Source organism: Canis lupus, chromosome 4 (assembly GCF_003254725.2).
Source record: "Canis lupus dingo isolate Sandy chromosome 4, ASM325472v2, whole genome shotgun sequence".
In the NCBI taxonomy this organism is placed as follows: Eukaryota; Metazoa; Chordata; class Mammalia; order Carnivora; family Canidae; genus Canis; species Canis lupus.
Window position 1 is genome coordinate 2712501 of NC_064246.1, and position 15914 is coordinate 2728414.

The window sequence follows — 15914 nt, forward strand, 5'->3', positions numbered from 1 at the left end:
TCATGAACTGGTCGACTAAGTATTGTTAAAATGTCAATTCTCTCCAACTGATTTACAAAGCCAACTGTAATCCCATCAAAACTAAACTGAGTAGATTCTAAAATGTATAAAGATATGCAAAGAAAAGGGGGGACTGAAAAACCTCTTTTTTTAAAAAAAGATATTTATTTATTCATGAGAGACAACAGAGAGAGGCAGAGACATAGGCAGAAGGAGAAGCAGGTTCCCTGCAGGAAGCCCGATGTGAGACTCCATCCAGGGACCCTGGGATCATGACCTGAGCCAAATCAGACGCTCAACCACTGAGCCACCCAAGGAGCCCTGAGACTGAAAAACCTCTCACAGAAGAAATTAGAAAACCTACCTTACCTGATTTTAAGATTCGTTATATGGTAACAATAATAAAGACAATAGTGTGGTACTGACTTAAGGATAGATATATCCTTAAGCACCTGGGTGGCTCAGTGGTTGAGCATCTGCCTTTGGCTCAGGTCATGATCCTGGGGTCCTGGGATGGATCGAGTTCCACATCAAGCTTCCTGCAGGGAGCTTGCTTCTCCCTCTGGCTCTGTCTCTGCCTCTCTCATTCTCTGTGTCTCTCATGAATAAATAAACAAAACAATAAAAAAATGTAAAATGAAAAAAAAAGATAAATGTATATATCAATAAAACCCAATGGTCAAGAGATATTTGACAAAGGTAATTTGGTGGGAAAGGATAATTTGTTCCAATAAATAGTGCTGAGACAGCTGGATATCCACCTGGACAAAAATGAACCTTGGCCTTAGTCTCTCATTATAAACAAAACTCAACTCAAATTAGATTATAGACCTACCCGAAAAGTAAAATAATAAAACTTAAGAAGAAAGTACATAAGAAAATCTTTGTTTTTTGCATAAGCAAAGATTTTTTTCAGGACATAAAACGTACAACTATTAAGGGAAAAAATCATGAATGGACTTCATCAAAATTGAGAATGTTCTGCTCTCTGAAAGATCTCATTGAGAAAATGAAAGCACAGTGTTTGCTTCAGCAGCACTTATACTAAATTGGAATGATACAGAGAAGATTAGCATGGTCCCTGTGCAAGGAGAAAATGAAAGCACAATCCATAAACTGTGAGGAGTTGTTTCCCATATCTGACATAATCTTTATATCCAGAAAAGTTTTATGTATGTATAGATAGATGCTTACAATTACATATACTTACAATTCAATAAAAAGAAAACAAAACAATGCAATTTTTTAAATGGATATAGTTTTGAAAAAACACATATACCAATAACCACAAGAAAAAAACTTCAACGTTATTATTCAAGAAGAGCATGAGGATTAAAACTGAAAGATCCATTTGGCATCTACCAGAATTGTTAAAATCAGAAAGATTCACTATCAATTCTTGACCAAGATGTGGGAGCAACTGGCACCCTTCTACACTGGTCATGGGAATAAAATAAGTTTGTACAACCATTTGGAATCTTCTTATAAAGTAAGGAAAGAGTTAAGGTATAGGCCAGGAGAGGCAGGGGAGCCCCTGACTAGGCTCTGAAACTATTCCTGATGGGCAAAAGCACTTAGCCAGTTTATCCTCTTAGTCCAGAACACCTGGCTCGGTGGGATTTTGTTGTTGTTGTTAGCAACAGTGTAATCACAAAAAATGACCAAATCTCAGAGATATCAGTCATTAACAGTGTTATCAATAGTGCTTGCTCAAACCAAGATAGCACAAGAATCTCAAAATCAAAAGCTCCCTGGTCAAGTTTTCAATAAAGGAGCAGCCCTAAAAACCCTCAGTGACAACTCAATTCAGGACCCTTCTCACTCTAGAGAGCTTTCTCTTTCCTTTCTGTTCTCACCGTCACTTAATAAACTTTCACTTCATTCCATCCTTTCATGTCCACAAGATTGATTCTTCGACTCCATGAGACAAGAACCCTGCAATCCCGTAACACTGTGGCTCAGTAGTTTTACTTACATATTTACCCAAGAGAAATGAAAAGTGTAAGTCTACACAAAGACTGTCTGCAAGTGTTCATAGCAGTTTTACTCATAATAGCCAACAACTGGAAATAATCCAAATCTTCATCAACAGAAGAATGGATTAAAAAAAGGATGGTTTATTAGAATAGAATACCACTCAATAATTCTATGACACATATAAAAACATATATGATCACAAAAACATGTGGAACAAAAGTACGTAGACAAAATATATAATATTGATTACATTTATAAGCAAAGTATAAGAAAAGGCAAAATTAATCTGTGATAACAAAATTTAGAAAGTGGTTATTTTGTTGGAGATAGGAGGGAACTTTTTATAATGAAAAATATGTTCCCCCTGTTGTTTTGGGTGGTGGTACCTTTTGTGTATTTAACTATCAAAATTCACCAAACTGAACAGTGAAGAGCTATGTATTTTATGGTATGTAAATTACACTTCAATTTAAATGTATCATAAAAAAAGAAGCAATTAGCTTTAAGGGCATATTGCATACCAGACATTCGCAGAACTGTTTTCAATTGTTGTCTTAGCTTAGGAACCTTGTAATATTTACTTCCATTCCACCTTTCATGTGGACGACAGTCATTAAGACAGGCATCCTCCTGGTTCCTTTCATAGTAGCATCTGGTTAATGAGGGCCTACTCAGATATGTTGTTATGAAACTGACTTCAAGATAAAATAAGGAGTTACATCATGATTGTGAATATTATTGTTATCAAGAGAATATCTAATTTTATTTGCAACAAATGTAAAGATTCAGTATCTACACTAAGAGCCACTAAGATGTAACTACATACTGAATCAACTCCAGGGACTGAAATTTGGAGTCAGAATGCCTGGGGATGGGATTCTGCATCTACAACATAGTACATGGCTTTCCATTCAGAGAAGTCTTAGAATCTCAGGTTCCTAATCTATAAAATGAGCATATTGCATGGACCATCCCCATCGCGTGACTACTGTGAGGATTACGTAATTGTGAAAGTCTTAGAAATACTTGTTGCACATGATAAGCACTATATAAACATTAGCTACTCTTACAACTTACAGTCTGGGTTTCTTTTTTTTTTTTTTTTTTTTTTAGATCTTATTTATTTTTTCATGAGAGACACACAGAGAGAGAGGCAGAGACTTAGGCAGAGGGAGAAGCAGGCTCCCCATGTGGAGCCTGATGTCAGATTTGATCCCAGGATCCCAGAATCATAACCTGAGCCAAAGGCAGATGCTCAACCATTGAGCCACCCGGGTGTCCCTACAGTCTGGATTTCTATCAAGAAACACTGAAAATATTACTCACTAGAGAATATTGAGAATACACTGTTTAAAACTTTCTACCAAAAAAAAAATAAATAAATAAAACTTTCTACCAAAAAAAGTATAGGCACTATAAGGAAACACACATTGTTTATTTCACTCGGTCATTTTAAAAATATGGATATTTATATCAATTGAAACTTCAGGCAAAGGATAAAGGAATTGATATTTTAAATCATATTCTTAAAAGGTATGATTTAAGGGAAATGTGTTCTTCATAAAACCTCTGAAAATCCATTTCTTCCATACATATTTATTGAATGTCTAATCTAACATGTTCACTAACATGCAACTAAAATGTTGCACTAATTAGTTAATATTGCCTACAGGTAGGAGTATCAATAATGAAGATTCATAGACACTAGCTATAGGTTTATTCCCATAAACAACTAAGCCAGCTCTTCTTAAGGATAGCTGGGAGATCGGGGGAGGGGGCAATATCAGAGTTCCACTGCTCACCTCAGACTCTTTGGGAAGGTAAACTAGTTTTGTCCCTGGGCAGAATCACAGGTGGTGAGACACTCTTCTGAGAGATGGGTTTAATCCCTCAAGTGTACTTGAGGAAAAAAAATGCTCTGAACCACTGGCTTAAGTTACAAACTAGATGACATCTTGAAGGACTTAATTTTGTACTTCCCACTTTGAGTCAATTATTTGGCTTTGAAGAACTACTACACAATTTTGCAACCTGAGAGGAAGAAAGGAAAACCAAAATACCATGATCCTGATCTGGTGCTTCCAGGTTGTAGCCATACCCCAGCAGCGTGCGAACAGCTTCACGGAGGCTGTCTTTATTGGATTTCTTGGTGCGGTCATCTAGAAGAGTGTAGGGAACCAGGCGAGGGTTTCTTCTGTTCTTTACATCCTACAGGAAGAGAAAAGGTGTTGGTCATCAAAGCAGTACTAAAGCAATCATTCTGGAAATGAGACAGCTGCCAAATACAACAGAAAGTAAAGCCCCTGAGATAAAAGCTGCTCCCCCACACCCTTGGTCTTCTCAGGTTAAGGAAGTTACTGAACCCCTAGCAATATAAAAGACTGAATCAAATGAGTAACTGCAGGCCCTCCCCAGGAGAAGAAAAAAGTAAAAACAATAAAATAACAAACGCCAACTGGAAGGATCATTTCCACCACCGTCCATCTGCCAGGATCACAGGGCAATGGACTAATTTAGAGAACACAGAATTTCCTTGTACAGTTGACAGACAAGTCTTTGTTACAAGAAGAGCCAAGTGATCACTGGTCACCTCTCAGTGATTTTAGTCTACAAACAACTTATGGCTGCAGGCCCTCTCTCAGAAAAACCCAGTGTTACAACCATTCTATGAACTCAACTAGCCTGAACACTATGCATTAGGGTGACTCCACCAACCTGTGAAACCAGTTAATAGCAAAAGCACTGAAGTACGTACAAAACTCACAATTTGGTTATTACAAACGAGGCTCCAGGTTTAAAATGTGATGAGACTGCTGTTGGCAAAGCATGAGATCTGGCTCTCCTACTAGCCTGGCAAAAGAAATCACTTCTTTCCATCGATTCTCTGAAACTCTGCTGCAGATTTTGTCAGACTTTCCATTTTTCAGGAAGCATTCTCAAATCTCAGGTTAACTTGAGCACAATGAAGAATGAGGAGGCTGTGGATCCTTCCAAACCTCAAAACAAATATGCTACATGGTAGACTGGCTTTGTTCTGGGTGACTAGGAGCAAGGAAAGCTTTCCCTCCTATATTTTCCTGTCTCTCTAGCAAATCTGTACTAAATACCTGCTCCTGAATACATGAGCATGGACTGACAGGCTGGAGTCCAGATCACCTAGATTGCTTGGTGGGGAGCACCACTACAAAGCCACCCTAAGTAAACCAACAGTGTAAACAGTACACACAGGTGCCAGACACATCACCCAGCAGCCCTCTCTTCTAAAGTGGTTTTTGCCTCCAAACTTTTCCTCTACAGAAAGTCTGAAGCCTTGAATGAATCATACTCTCTAGGGCAGCCTGGGTGGCTCAGCGGTTTAGCTCCGCCTTCGGCCCAGGGCATGATCCTGGAGACCTGGGATGGAGTCTCACGTCGGGCTCCCTGCGTGGAGCCTGCGTCTCCCTCTGCCTGTGTCTCTGCCTCTCTCTCTCTCTATGTCTCTCATGAATAAATAAATGAAATCTTAAAAAAAAAATCATACTCTCTAAAGATGGTGTCCTGAGAATCTGTTAAAAGGTGCTCCCCAGGGGATCCGATGCACACTCATGTTTGAAAGCAGCAGAGCTAGAGGGACAGAGAAGTAGTAAGCCAAGTAAACTGCTCTCAAGGACTTTCAATGACGTTCTAAACTAAATTATGTCAACAAGAAGGTGATGAAAAATTCAAGACAGCACTCATACAGAATCTGGCAAATATGCTTATGCCAGTGGGGAATATGGTGGAAGCAAGATGGAGCCTGAGAGAAAGAGTGGGGAAATTATCCAAATGAAAGTTCTGGTAGGCTCAAAAAGCCTGTGCTTTTATGAGGAACCATATACACAGGAAGCACACCCCCCGCCCCCACCTGAAGAGAAGGACTCCCGGAAATCCTGGTTTGTCTAATAGAGCTACATGGACTTCACAGCAAGTTAGCCCTCCTTTTGCAGAGAGCCAGTGTGGGGCCCTGATCCCTCTTGGGTACATGGTTATAAGGTTTAGGTTCTCTCTGTCTCTGTGTGTCTCTGTGTCTCTCTGTCTCTCACGCACACACACACACACACAAAATGCTTAAGCAGATTTAGTGTTGACATTCACATCAATTACAACCAGCTTAATTCAACATAAAAATATATTTTATGAGGTAAATCAAGGTTCTTCAAGTTTCCTTTAGCCTTTCTAATGCCAAAAAGTCACTGGCTTAGAAGGATTTTCAAAACTCACTTTTTCAAACCAATGTTTAGGCTAGATCCTAAACAATAGGCTAAGCCTGTAAGTGAGAAAACATTTTATTCCTGAAAAATTTTAAGTAAAGGCAGCCCAAACTGAGCTGTCAAGATGTACTGCAACAAGGAAGCGAAGAATGTTGGCTCTGGAGTCAGAAGGCCCAAGCAGGGTCTGCCACCTGCTAGCTGTGTAGCACTGGGCAAACTGTTCCCGTGAAGCCTCCCTGTACACCATATGTGAACTGGGAATCGAAATGATTCCTCCCTCACAGAAGTGTTGTCAGAGTTAAAGAGAATATGAGTAAAACTCTAGACATGGTATTGAAGAGCAAACCACCTGATGTATTTATTTGGTAGGGGCCAGTACTGCTGGAAGCCTTTCTCATATGTAAGTTATATAATGAAGTGAAATCACTTACTGATGAGGAAACAGTGGTGCAGATAATTTTTTTTTAAGATTTTATTTATTTATGAGAGAGAGAGAGAGAGAGGCAGAGACACAGGCAGAGGGAGAAGCAGGCTCCATGCAGGGGGCCCAATGCAGGACTCAATCTCGGGACTCCAGGATCAAAACCTGGGACAAAGGCAGGCGATCAACCCCTAAGCCACCCAGGTGTCCCCAAGTAGTGCAGAGAATTTAAGTAGCCTGCCCAAGGTCACCTGGTAACTAAGAGGCAAGGCTCAAATTTGCTCTTGGGCCTTCTGCTCTGCTGCCTTGGGATGTGCTCCATGACTTAGTCACTCCCACAACAAGCGCACCACCATGAATAGAGAGATCCATGACTCTGAAATCCAGAAACCTAAGAAAACTCATCCTTTACTAAGTTGAACAAAATCTCAGTTGGTAAAACATGATCTGAATTGATGCAAGCCTGTTTTATAGTCTTTATTTATCCCTCTTGGTATTATCATGCCTATGCTGTGCCTAACAAATAGTAATTTACTGTGGAGGGTGCTAAGAAATATGTAATATATCACCATATCACCATCCTGGACACCGAAAGATATCTGGATTCTGACATTCATCTGGCCCCAGGAGTTTTGAAGGAGGAACAGTGGACCTCTTTTATTACTATTTTATCTCAATCTTCTCATATTTCAAAAGTTTCTCCTTAAATACCATCTCAGAGAGAGAAATGCCACAAAACCAAGTTATAAATCACTGTCCTGGTTAAAATTCACTGGTACCTCCTGTTCACACTCAGGGTTATGGTCATCTGACTTCCTGAGCCCAGCACAGAACAGGTGCGTTAGCATATATATATACATTAAGATATGCATGTGAGTTTCAACCCAGTCATTATTTAATCTCTCCTGTTAGGAATTATGCTGATTACCACTTAAGTAAATCTCAGCCTCCAGGCCATAAAGCTACATTCCCCTGTACCTGTTGGATGCCGTAAGTCCAGCCCTGCCGGATTCGATCTCGGGCCCATACATTATGAGCATTTTCTGCCAACTTGTCCACCATTGCTTCCTGAGATGGGGTGAGTTTGATAAAGCTCAGGTCCATTGGGGCAGGCTTATACCCACTTGTCAGCTGGTAACTACAAAGCAAAATAAAAGAAGTATATAATTGGCCTTTCCAAAAAAGTCAAGGCTTAAAAATCCCTGTATCAGTCTTTTTATGGCCCTACCTACTTCTAAGTGTTCCTTAAACCAAAGTGGTTACCACTGGTCAGCAAGCTGGGAACCCTTCAGTTTAGCTAATAACTCATTAGGTAGAAAGGCCACATGATCGTGGTCTTCAATTTTATGCCACTAAAACAAAAAATGAGACAACTTACCTACCTCTAAAAGGTGAGAAGGACTTACTGAATTCCAAACTATTGAGGCTTTTTTATAGTACAAACCAAAATAATGGTTACCAGTAGAAACATCTGATGGAGTTCTCTTTCTGTTCTCATTTTCTTCAACTTTTAAACATTATCTTAATTTGTATATTTATGTGTTTAATAAATCTGTGGGTCCTTACAGATACTAGCTGTTCATTATGCCATAGGGAGACTTTAATGCATTTATAAGTTATTTTCCTACTTGCCTTTCCTAGTTATATAATTTAGGGAGTCTCTGGATAAGATAGAAAGTAGGATATCCCAGGTACATAATCATCTAAAATATTATTAAGGCCTGGATTTTAACTAACTCTTACCAGAGACTACTTCCATATTCTGAAATTCTGAACTTTCTGAGAGAAAGTACTAAAACAAGTGTTAAGTTTTCATCTTCTGGAAGAAATATAAAATTGAAAATACAAAATTTTCAACATGTACCTATTAAGGCAATAATACTGCTCTGCTCCTCGCCCCCTCCCACACACACACAGAGTCAACTCATTCTATTTAACTACTGAGATTCGAACAAAGCCTATTTTACAGCTGCTTCTCTTCTATTCTATAGAAGACACTCTTCTATAAGGAGTGTCATTGTTACACTCCTTATAATCAACCATGCCTTGAGGTCAGGATCTGTTTCTAATCCATTTTTCTAACTGCCATTATACTCAAAACCACGCATGGCAGATAAACAGCCCTTCCATCCATAGCTTTTGAAAGAATTAACTTTATATACCAAATTAATATAAAGGTACATGCATCTTCATCTCAAAGATTCTCCTTTGTACAAAGAAAATTTGCCAGCTAATTACGCAGTTAAAAAAAAATTAACAGAACATGAGAAAATGCAGAAATAAAACTATGTTATCTTTATTCTTTGAAGTATTCTGGGCTATGGCTAGTAGAATGACCAGGTAAGCTTCTTTACAGCAGGGAGTTTGTCTGCTTTGTTCCTTGCTATCCACAAAACCAGGAATAGTGCCTGATTCCTGGTAGGCATTCAATAAAGATATGTTGAATGAATTGATGTGTTATGGCAATAAATAATTTTTAAGCATGAATAAAGCTGAGATTGCCTTAGTTACTCCTATTTCATTGTAAGACATCTCATATTTTATAAATAATTTATCTATAGACAAAAGTATTAGAAATGTTTTGTTTAAGGGGATTAGATTAGTCTGGCAATTTTAACAATTATGGCTAATTATGGCCTTATGTCATTCAATTTACATTCCAAGCTACATTTATACATGAGAAATTTTGTTCTGTTTTAAATCAGAACTCTGTATGTTTCAGTTATTAACAATATTTTTTCTTTCTTTTTTTAATTTTTTTTTTTATTTATTTATGATAGTCACAGAGAGAGAGAGAGAGAGAGAGAGGCAGAGACACAGGCAGAGGGAGAAGCAGGCTCCATGCACCGGGAGCCCGATGTGGGATTCGATCCCGGGTCTCCAGGATCGCGCCCTGGGCCAAAGGCAGGCGCCAAACCGCTGCGCCACCCAGGGATCCCATCTTTATTTTCTTAATAAAGAAACCACATGGGATTTTTTTAACTGCTCATACAAATCATTGTATGGTATGGAATTCTGATTATAAATAGATAAATCTACAAACTGTAAGTACAGCCCATATACAAGTTCTCATTCAGAGAATATTTTCTTCAAGAAAGAGCTCCCAATATATTTCTAATGCACCAACAGATGATCAAGCTAGCTTCCTCACAACAGCCCAGCACGGGGTAGCCCAACAGCACACAATTCTTTCTTCTCCAATTTTCCAATGGCCCTGAGCTCTCCCAGCTGTCACAGAGGAGACACACAGGACAGAGTTTTGAAACTGATCTATGAAAAAATTATTTAGAGCCTAAGCCATATTAATGGTAAATATGTTGAAAAAAGTAAAAATCCTCTCTGGCAACCAATTCTAACAGTACATTTCCCAGCAATATCTCATATGGAATGGGGTGGGGGGGTAGGGGATATATTTGAGAAGTAGAGGATGAGAACGAGGTCCTTCCAAGTCAAACATTATCGATAAGTTCTCCTAATGTATAAAGCTGAATAATATAAGACATAATATGTTTCTCCTGATTTTTTAAAATTTCCCCTTCCTACGTGGAATATCTACTACAGTTGCCTTAATCTGTGGTCACAATGAAAACCCATATTTGCATTTGCTGATTTAAAACAGCACAAGAATTAATGTAGTTCATGCTCATTTTCAGATGTAGACAGCAATTCATTTTACTCTTCTTCATAACCCTGTACAAGAAAGGATTAGAAGTTTCAAGTGATTCTTGCAAATGGCTAATAATCCCATCCCATTAAGTAAATTACTAACTCCCATTTCACCTGAACCTTATTTCCATAGTGTTGTATTTCAAATCATCTATAGTAAATACAAATATTCTTGAAATTCATAGAGTTAAACCTATCGTATTTTTAAAAAGATTTTATTTATTCACTTGACAGAGAGTGTGCACAAGTGGGAGAGTGGCAGGTGGAGGGAGAGGGAGAAGTAGGCTCCTCACAGAGCAGGGAGCCCGATGTGGGGCTTGACCTCAGGACCCCAGGATCACAACCTGAGTCAAAGGCAGACGCTTCACTGGCTGAGCCACCCAGGCATCCCAACCTACTGTATTTGATAAAAATGCTGACATCACAAATACCTAACGAATATGAATCAGTATCAACAATGATTTATAAAACTCTTTGCTGTTTGTAGTACATGTTGACAAAGTAAGAGTCAATCCATTATATCAAAATAGAATTTTTTTTAAAGAGCATAAATGAGAGCATTATTTTGGCAAATAATGTCCATTTCACCTTACTAATATAATTTCATGAGGTAAATAAAGATCGACTATTAATAGGAAATATTATCTTTTTGTGGTTAAAAAAGAACAAAAAGAAAAGCTTTTGAGTAAAATGTGATTGACATAAGCCTTGGAAGCTAAGGGGTTTTAAGTAAAGTTTCAGATTAATTTCCAGAAATTGAAAAGAAAAGCAAGACTGCTGTACCAATTCTTGGGAAGTAGAATTTCATAGCCCAAATCATAGGGAAAAGTCCTATCATTAGTAATTATATTAGCACCAAATACATATAGCTCATGTTAAAAACATCAATGTGGGGATCCCTGGGTGGCGCAGCGGTTTAGCGCCTGCCTTCGGCCCAGGGTGCGATCCTGGAGACCCAGGATCGAATCCCATGTCGGGCTCCCGGTGCGTGGAGCCTGCTTCTCCCTCTGCCCGTGTCTCTGCCTCTCTCTCTCTGTGTGACTATCATAAATAAATAAATAAAAATTTAAAATAAATAATAAATAAATAATAAATAATAATAATAAATAAATAAAACGTCAATGTGTTACTTACTACCTCCTTGAGCTTTCTGGGAAAATTCTACTAGAATCAGTCACTAGATCTCTTTTTCCTGCAATCTATCTGTTCACTAGGTATCCTTTCAACTTCCTTTCCCTGAATATGCAAAGTTCCCATTCCATCAATCATCCTGAAGTTTAGCTTATGAGAAATATATATGGAACTAAATAAATACAATCAATATACTCACTTTCCAAGGCATCAAAATTCCTTTGCAGTTACTGGCTCTCAATTTATTTTGATGTAGCATATAGTCCATAATTAAAATAAAACACTAAGATTAATAAGCTATATATACTGGGCTTCAGTTTCTTTTTTAAAATACATTTTTTGCCTGGAAAAAATAAAACATAACTGGCAAACTGCCAGCTTTATCTGCATCAAAAAATTGATAGCGCTTGGCTCCACTGATGAGCTGTCATGTTGAGTAGCAATTTCGTTTCGTACCTCGTTCCCACCGTTTTTCCTAAGCAGGTATTCTAAATGAGCCTTTGAAACAACATGTTCAATATAATATCACTAAAGGGGCAATTAAAGTGGTGTAATAAAAAATAGGGCAGAACACCAAAACCGCTAGGCAGGAAAGCCCTTTTTTCTAGCCTTTCCCACCTCTCAGACTGACTTGTTTAGCAGGAATCAGGTTAAATGAAGCTTGGAAGTCATTATGCTGTGAAAGATGTGCAGTAAACATGAAAAGATTATGTCCAAGTTCAGTGGATGTTAGGTGTAAATTCCAAAACCAAATCAGCCCTTCAAGTTCCCTGGAACAAATGGGAAAATCTCAGATGGCTGCACACCAGAGATATTAAGGACAAGTTTTGCTGGAAGCACATCTATTAAAAATGCATACTGGGCTGACATTTCCACAGACAGAAGAGAGAGATAATTCAAAAACCTTCACCAGAAAACAAATACAGGGAAATTCATTTCAATGTAGAAATGAGAAAGGAATCAGACAAGGGATATATTTTTTCTACTGTTTCACTTTTTTGTTTTTAAGTAAATATAATATGATGATATGCCTGGGAGGCCTCCCCTGCCCCACCCAATTCCTTTTTTTTTATCAATTTCTTTTTACTTCAAGGCTTTCTGCTACCCTACAGCTCCTTTGAAACAAAACCACAAGGTATCCAATGCAGCAAGAAGGGGTCATCTCAAGAGAGAGACCAAAGAAAGCCACTCTTGGCTTTTGGATTTTTAAAATAGGCTTTGAAGATTCTCTGCAGAGACAATGGTCTTTTAGATAAAAGCCCTTTTGATATTAAAAATTATGCTTTTGAATATCAAAAAAGCAAGAGACCTAATGAAAACCAGATAAAAATTCCTTCTCCTGCCCAGAGAGATTTGAGAGCATAGCAGGAAGCTGGAGCTCCCCAACACTTACCCAGGTAGAGACAAGGTAGATTCCCAGGGCCAAGGTGAACTTCTGTCTTGCTTCCCAGAGCATACTGATGAGTCTCCCACACACAAGCCCTTCCTTGCAGAGAACAACTTCAGAAAAATAGAAGTGGCAGCCAACCAAGTCTAGGCTGATAGACAGACGTCCCCATTCCCTCCACTAACAAACTACAATCTCCAAATTGCTGGAGAGGGTATTGTTAGGTTTCTGGCACTCTCTACATAGTCTTAAAGAGAGCTAAAAGAAGAGCAGTGACCTGGAGTACTCATACAAATGAGAAGAAGAAACCGACTGTGTAGACTCATCACCAAAGACCAGTGGTGAAAACAGGCACCCCATGAGATGCCAGCAGCGATGAATGAAGATAATTGACAAAGGCACTTTCCTCTGACCAACTAGAGTCATGTTTCTGAGCCCTCTTTCAGACACACTCTGATCTTGGACTGTGTCCTTGTTCCAATTAGTTCCATTTTAGCAAGAATCCTACTGGATCAGTTTAATGAAAATCCTCCACCCTTGGTATCTGATCACATTTCCCACCTCCCACTCTGGATATCTTATCACCAGGTAGGTCAGCCTTCAGCAAGAATCCTATCAAGCTGGTTTTGCACAATCTCCCTCCTCCTTGATGTCTCCCCTATTAGTAATCTTCTACCCATTGTCCCCAACCTCCTTGGCTATGAATCCCTACTTGTACTTGCTGGATTCAGAATGGAGTCCAGTTTGATACAGAGGTCTCTTTTCCCCTATTACAACAGTTCTTGAATAAAATTTGCCTTTATGGCTTTAACTTTTGTCCAGCTCCCGTTTTTTTTGGACATAATTCAGTCATGACAGCAAAATCAAATAGGTATACTGTGGATCCAATGTCTCCTCCTCATCAGGTAGATGTCTCAAATACAGGTAGCCCCAGTGGTAAGAGGGAGGTAGACAGTGAATTCAAATTCAACAACAAATATTCATTCAGTGGTAGAATGTATTAGGCCCTATTCTAGGAACTAATGATAGATCATACAATAACATGGACAAAAAAGTCTACAGGATTATGTTCTGATGCAGAATCAGGCAATAAACAAAGTAAATATAGAACAATACTATGTTAGAAGATGTAAGTGCTGTGGGGGGGAAAAGTAGAAAAGAGGCATGGGGAAAGGTAAAATTTTAAATAGGGAGCAATTTTATTGCATTTTATTTTTTTATCAAATGGGGAAATAATCTTACAGAGGTTAGGAAAGATTGCTTTGACAAGAGGACATTTGAATCACAACTTAAAGGTGAGAATCAATACTGAAAACATCAATTTCAAAAGATGGCACTGAACAGTCTAGGATTAAGTTTCTTTTTTTTTTTTTTTAAGATTTTATTTATTTATTCATGACAGAGAGAGAGAGAGAGAGAGAGACAGGCAGAGGGAGAAGCAGGCTCCATGCAGGGAGCCTGACGTGGGACTCGATCCCGGGTCTCCAGGATCACACCCCGGGCTGAAGTCAGCACTAAACTGCTGGGCCACCCGGGCTGCCCTAGGATTAAGTTTCTAACACTAAGCTTTATTCTGGTGCAAAGTCCATTAGGCTTGAATATGAAATTAAACTGGATCAGAGAAAATAAAAAACATTATATAGTAGCACATTTTTAAATTTATGGTTTGTGAAATTTACTCATTACACATAAACAGAGTATATAAACCTGTCGTTTTTTTTTTGCCTTTGTAATCACAGTACTTCATCATTAAAGAAAAAACCCAACTGTATTTGTAACACTATCTTTTACTTAGGTAAATATTTACATAAATTGAATTTAGTACATATGTTATGTCTATATAAACTGTGTATATATGTATATACACACACACACACACACACACACACACACATCTCATGGGCCTACACATTCAAGCATCCAAGCCTTCATCTCAGAAAGTCATTTATATATATGTATATGCATTGAGAATATCATTCTTAGCCATTAGGTGCCCCAATATCCCCACTTAACCCCTCTACAACCCATCACTACCCAGCCTTCATAGCATTAATAGTAAGAAGGGTACAGAGGGAATTTATCACTGGATTTAAAGACCTCTCAGACAATTCTAAACACTACTAATTCATAATTCAACACTTTTATTTCCCAGTGATATGTACAAGCAACCACAGAACACTATTATGTTCTGTGCTGACTTAGTAACATAGATAAGTGCTAAAAAAAAGTTTTAAGAAATGGCACTGGCATTCAGACAAGGATTTTCTTTTCATTTAAATCTATAGTTTTGTTTTTAAATCTCAATTACTCAGGCATATTAGAAATCGGTGATCACAAGCTCTGAGAGAATTCTTTTCTGCTGCATTTTTTCTTTGTCCCTATAGTGAATGGACTTTGTGTTCATCAAACTATGCAGTGGTTCAAGAACTTTACAATAAATGTGGGAAGGTTTGTGAATTTATAAATTGATGATAATAGGTTACACTCTTCAATTGCCTGCTTATTTGTGTTGAGGAAGAATAAGAAAAAAGGGAGAAAAGAACTACAAAGAATCACACATTCCATAAAAGTGGTTAAGAATTTTTAATGAAATGATATGTATTATACATAAGAAAAAACTATATTCAAATAGTCTATTTTCAAACAGGAAATGCAGAACATAATTCAAACAACACTTTGAGTGTACAAGTATCCTTCAATCTGAAATGGGGCTCTTGTAGGCAGTATGCAGGGGTTTTTTTCCTATCCAGTCACACTGTGCCTTTTGATTGGGAAATATAATCCATGTACATTTTGAGTTAATTCGATATGTAAGAACTTAGTAATGCCATCTCATTCATTGCTGTCTGGTCCTTCCGTATTTCCAATGCATTCCCCTCCCCCCTCTGTTTATGCCAACTTTTGTACACTGATTATACTCCATGGAGGTACACTCTGTTTCCCTTTGTCTTTTGCAGGTCCACTCTAGGGGTCTGCTTTGTGGTTACCTTGTAAATTTACATAAATGTCTTATAGATGAAACATTCCATTTTAGGCTGATGGTAATATCTTCAAACATCTATTAAAGGCTCCTCTTCTGCCCTCTCACATATTATTGATGTTA

General features: G+C 38.2%; 1 protein-coding gene and 1 pseudogene across 1 annotated transcript in view; one reads left to right on the forward strand and one right to left on the reverse strand.

Annotated features, from left to right (window-relative positions):
• RYR2 (ryanodine receptor 2) overlaps positions 1-15914 on the reverse strand; it is a 727453-nt gene that overhangs the window by 272825 nt on the left and 438714 nt on the right. The window contains exons 26-27 of the mRNA XM_049108740.1: positions 7606-7765; positions 4038-4185 (exon numbers count right to left, since the gene is read on the reverse strand). Coding sequence (XP_048964697.1) covers positions 4038-4185; positions 7606-7765 — 308 coding nt within the window. The remainder of the gene's footprint in view (positions 1-4037; positions 4186-7605; positions 7766-15914) is intronic.
• LOC112660930 (U6 spliceosomal RNA) lies at positions 1021-1120 on the forward strand (annotated as a pseudogene).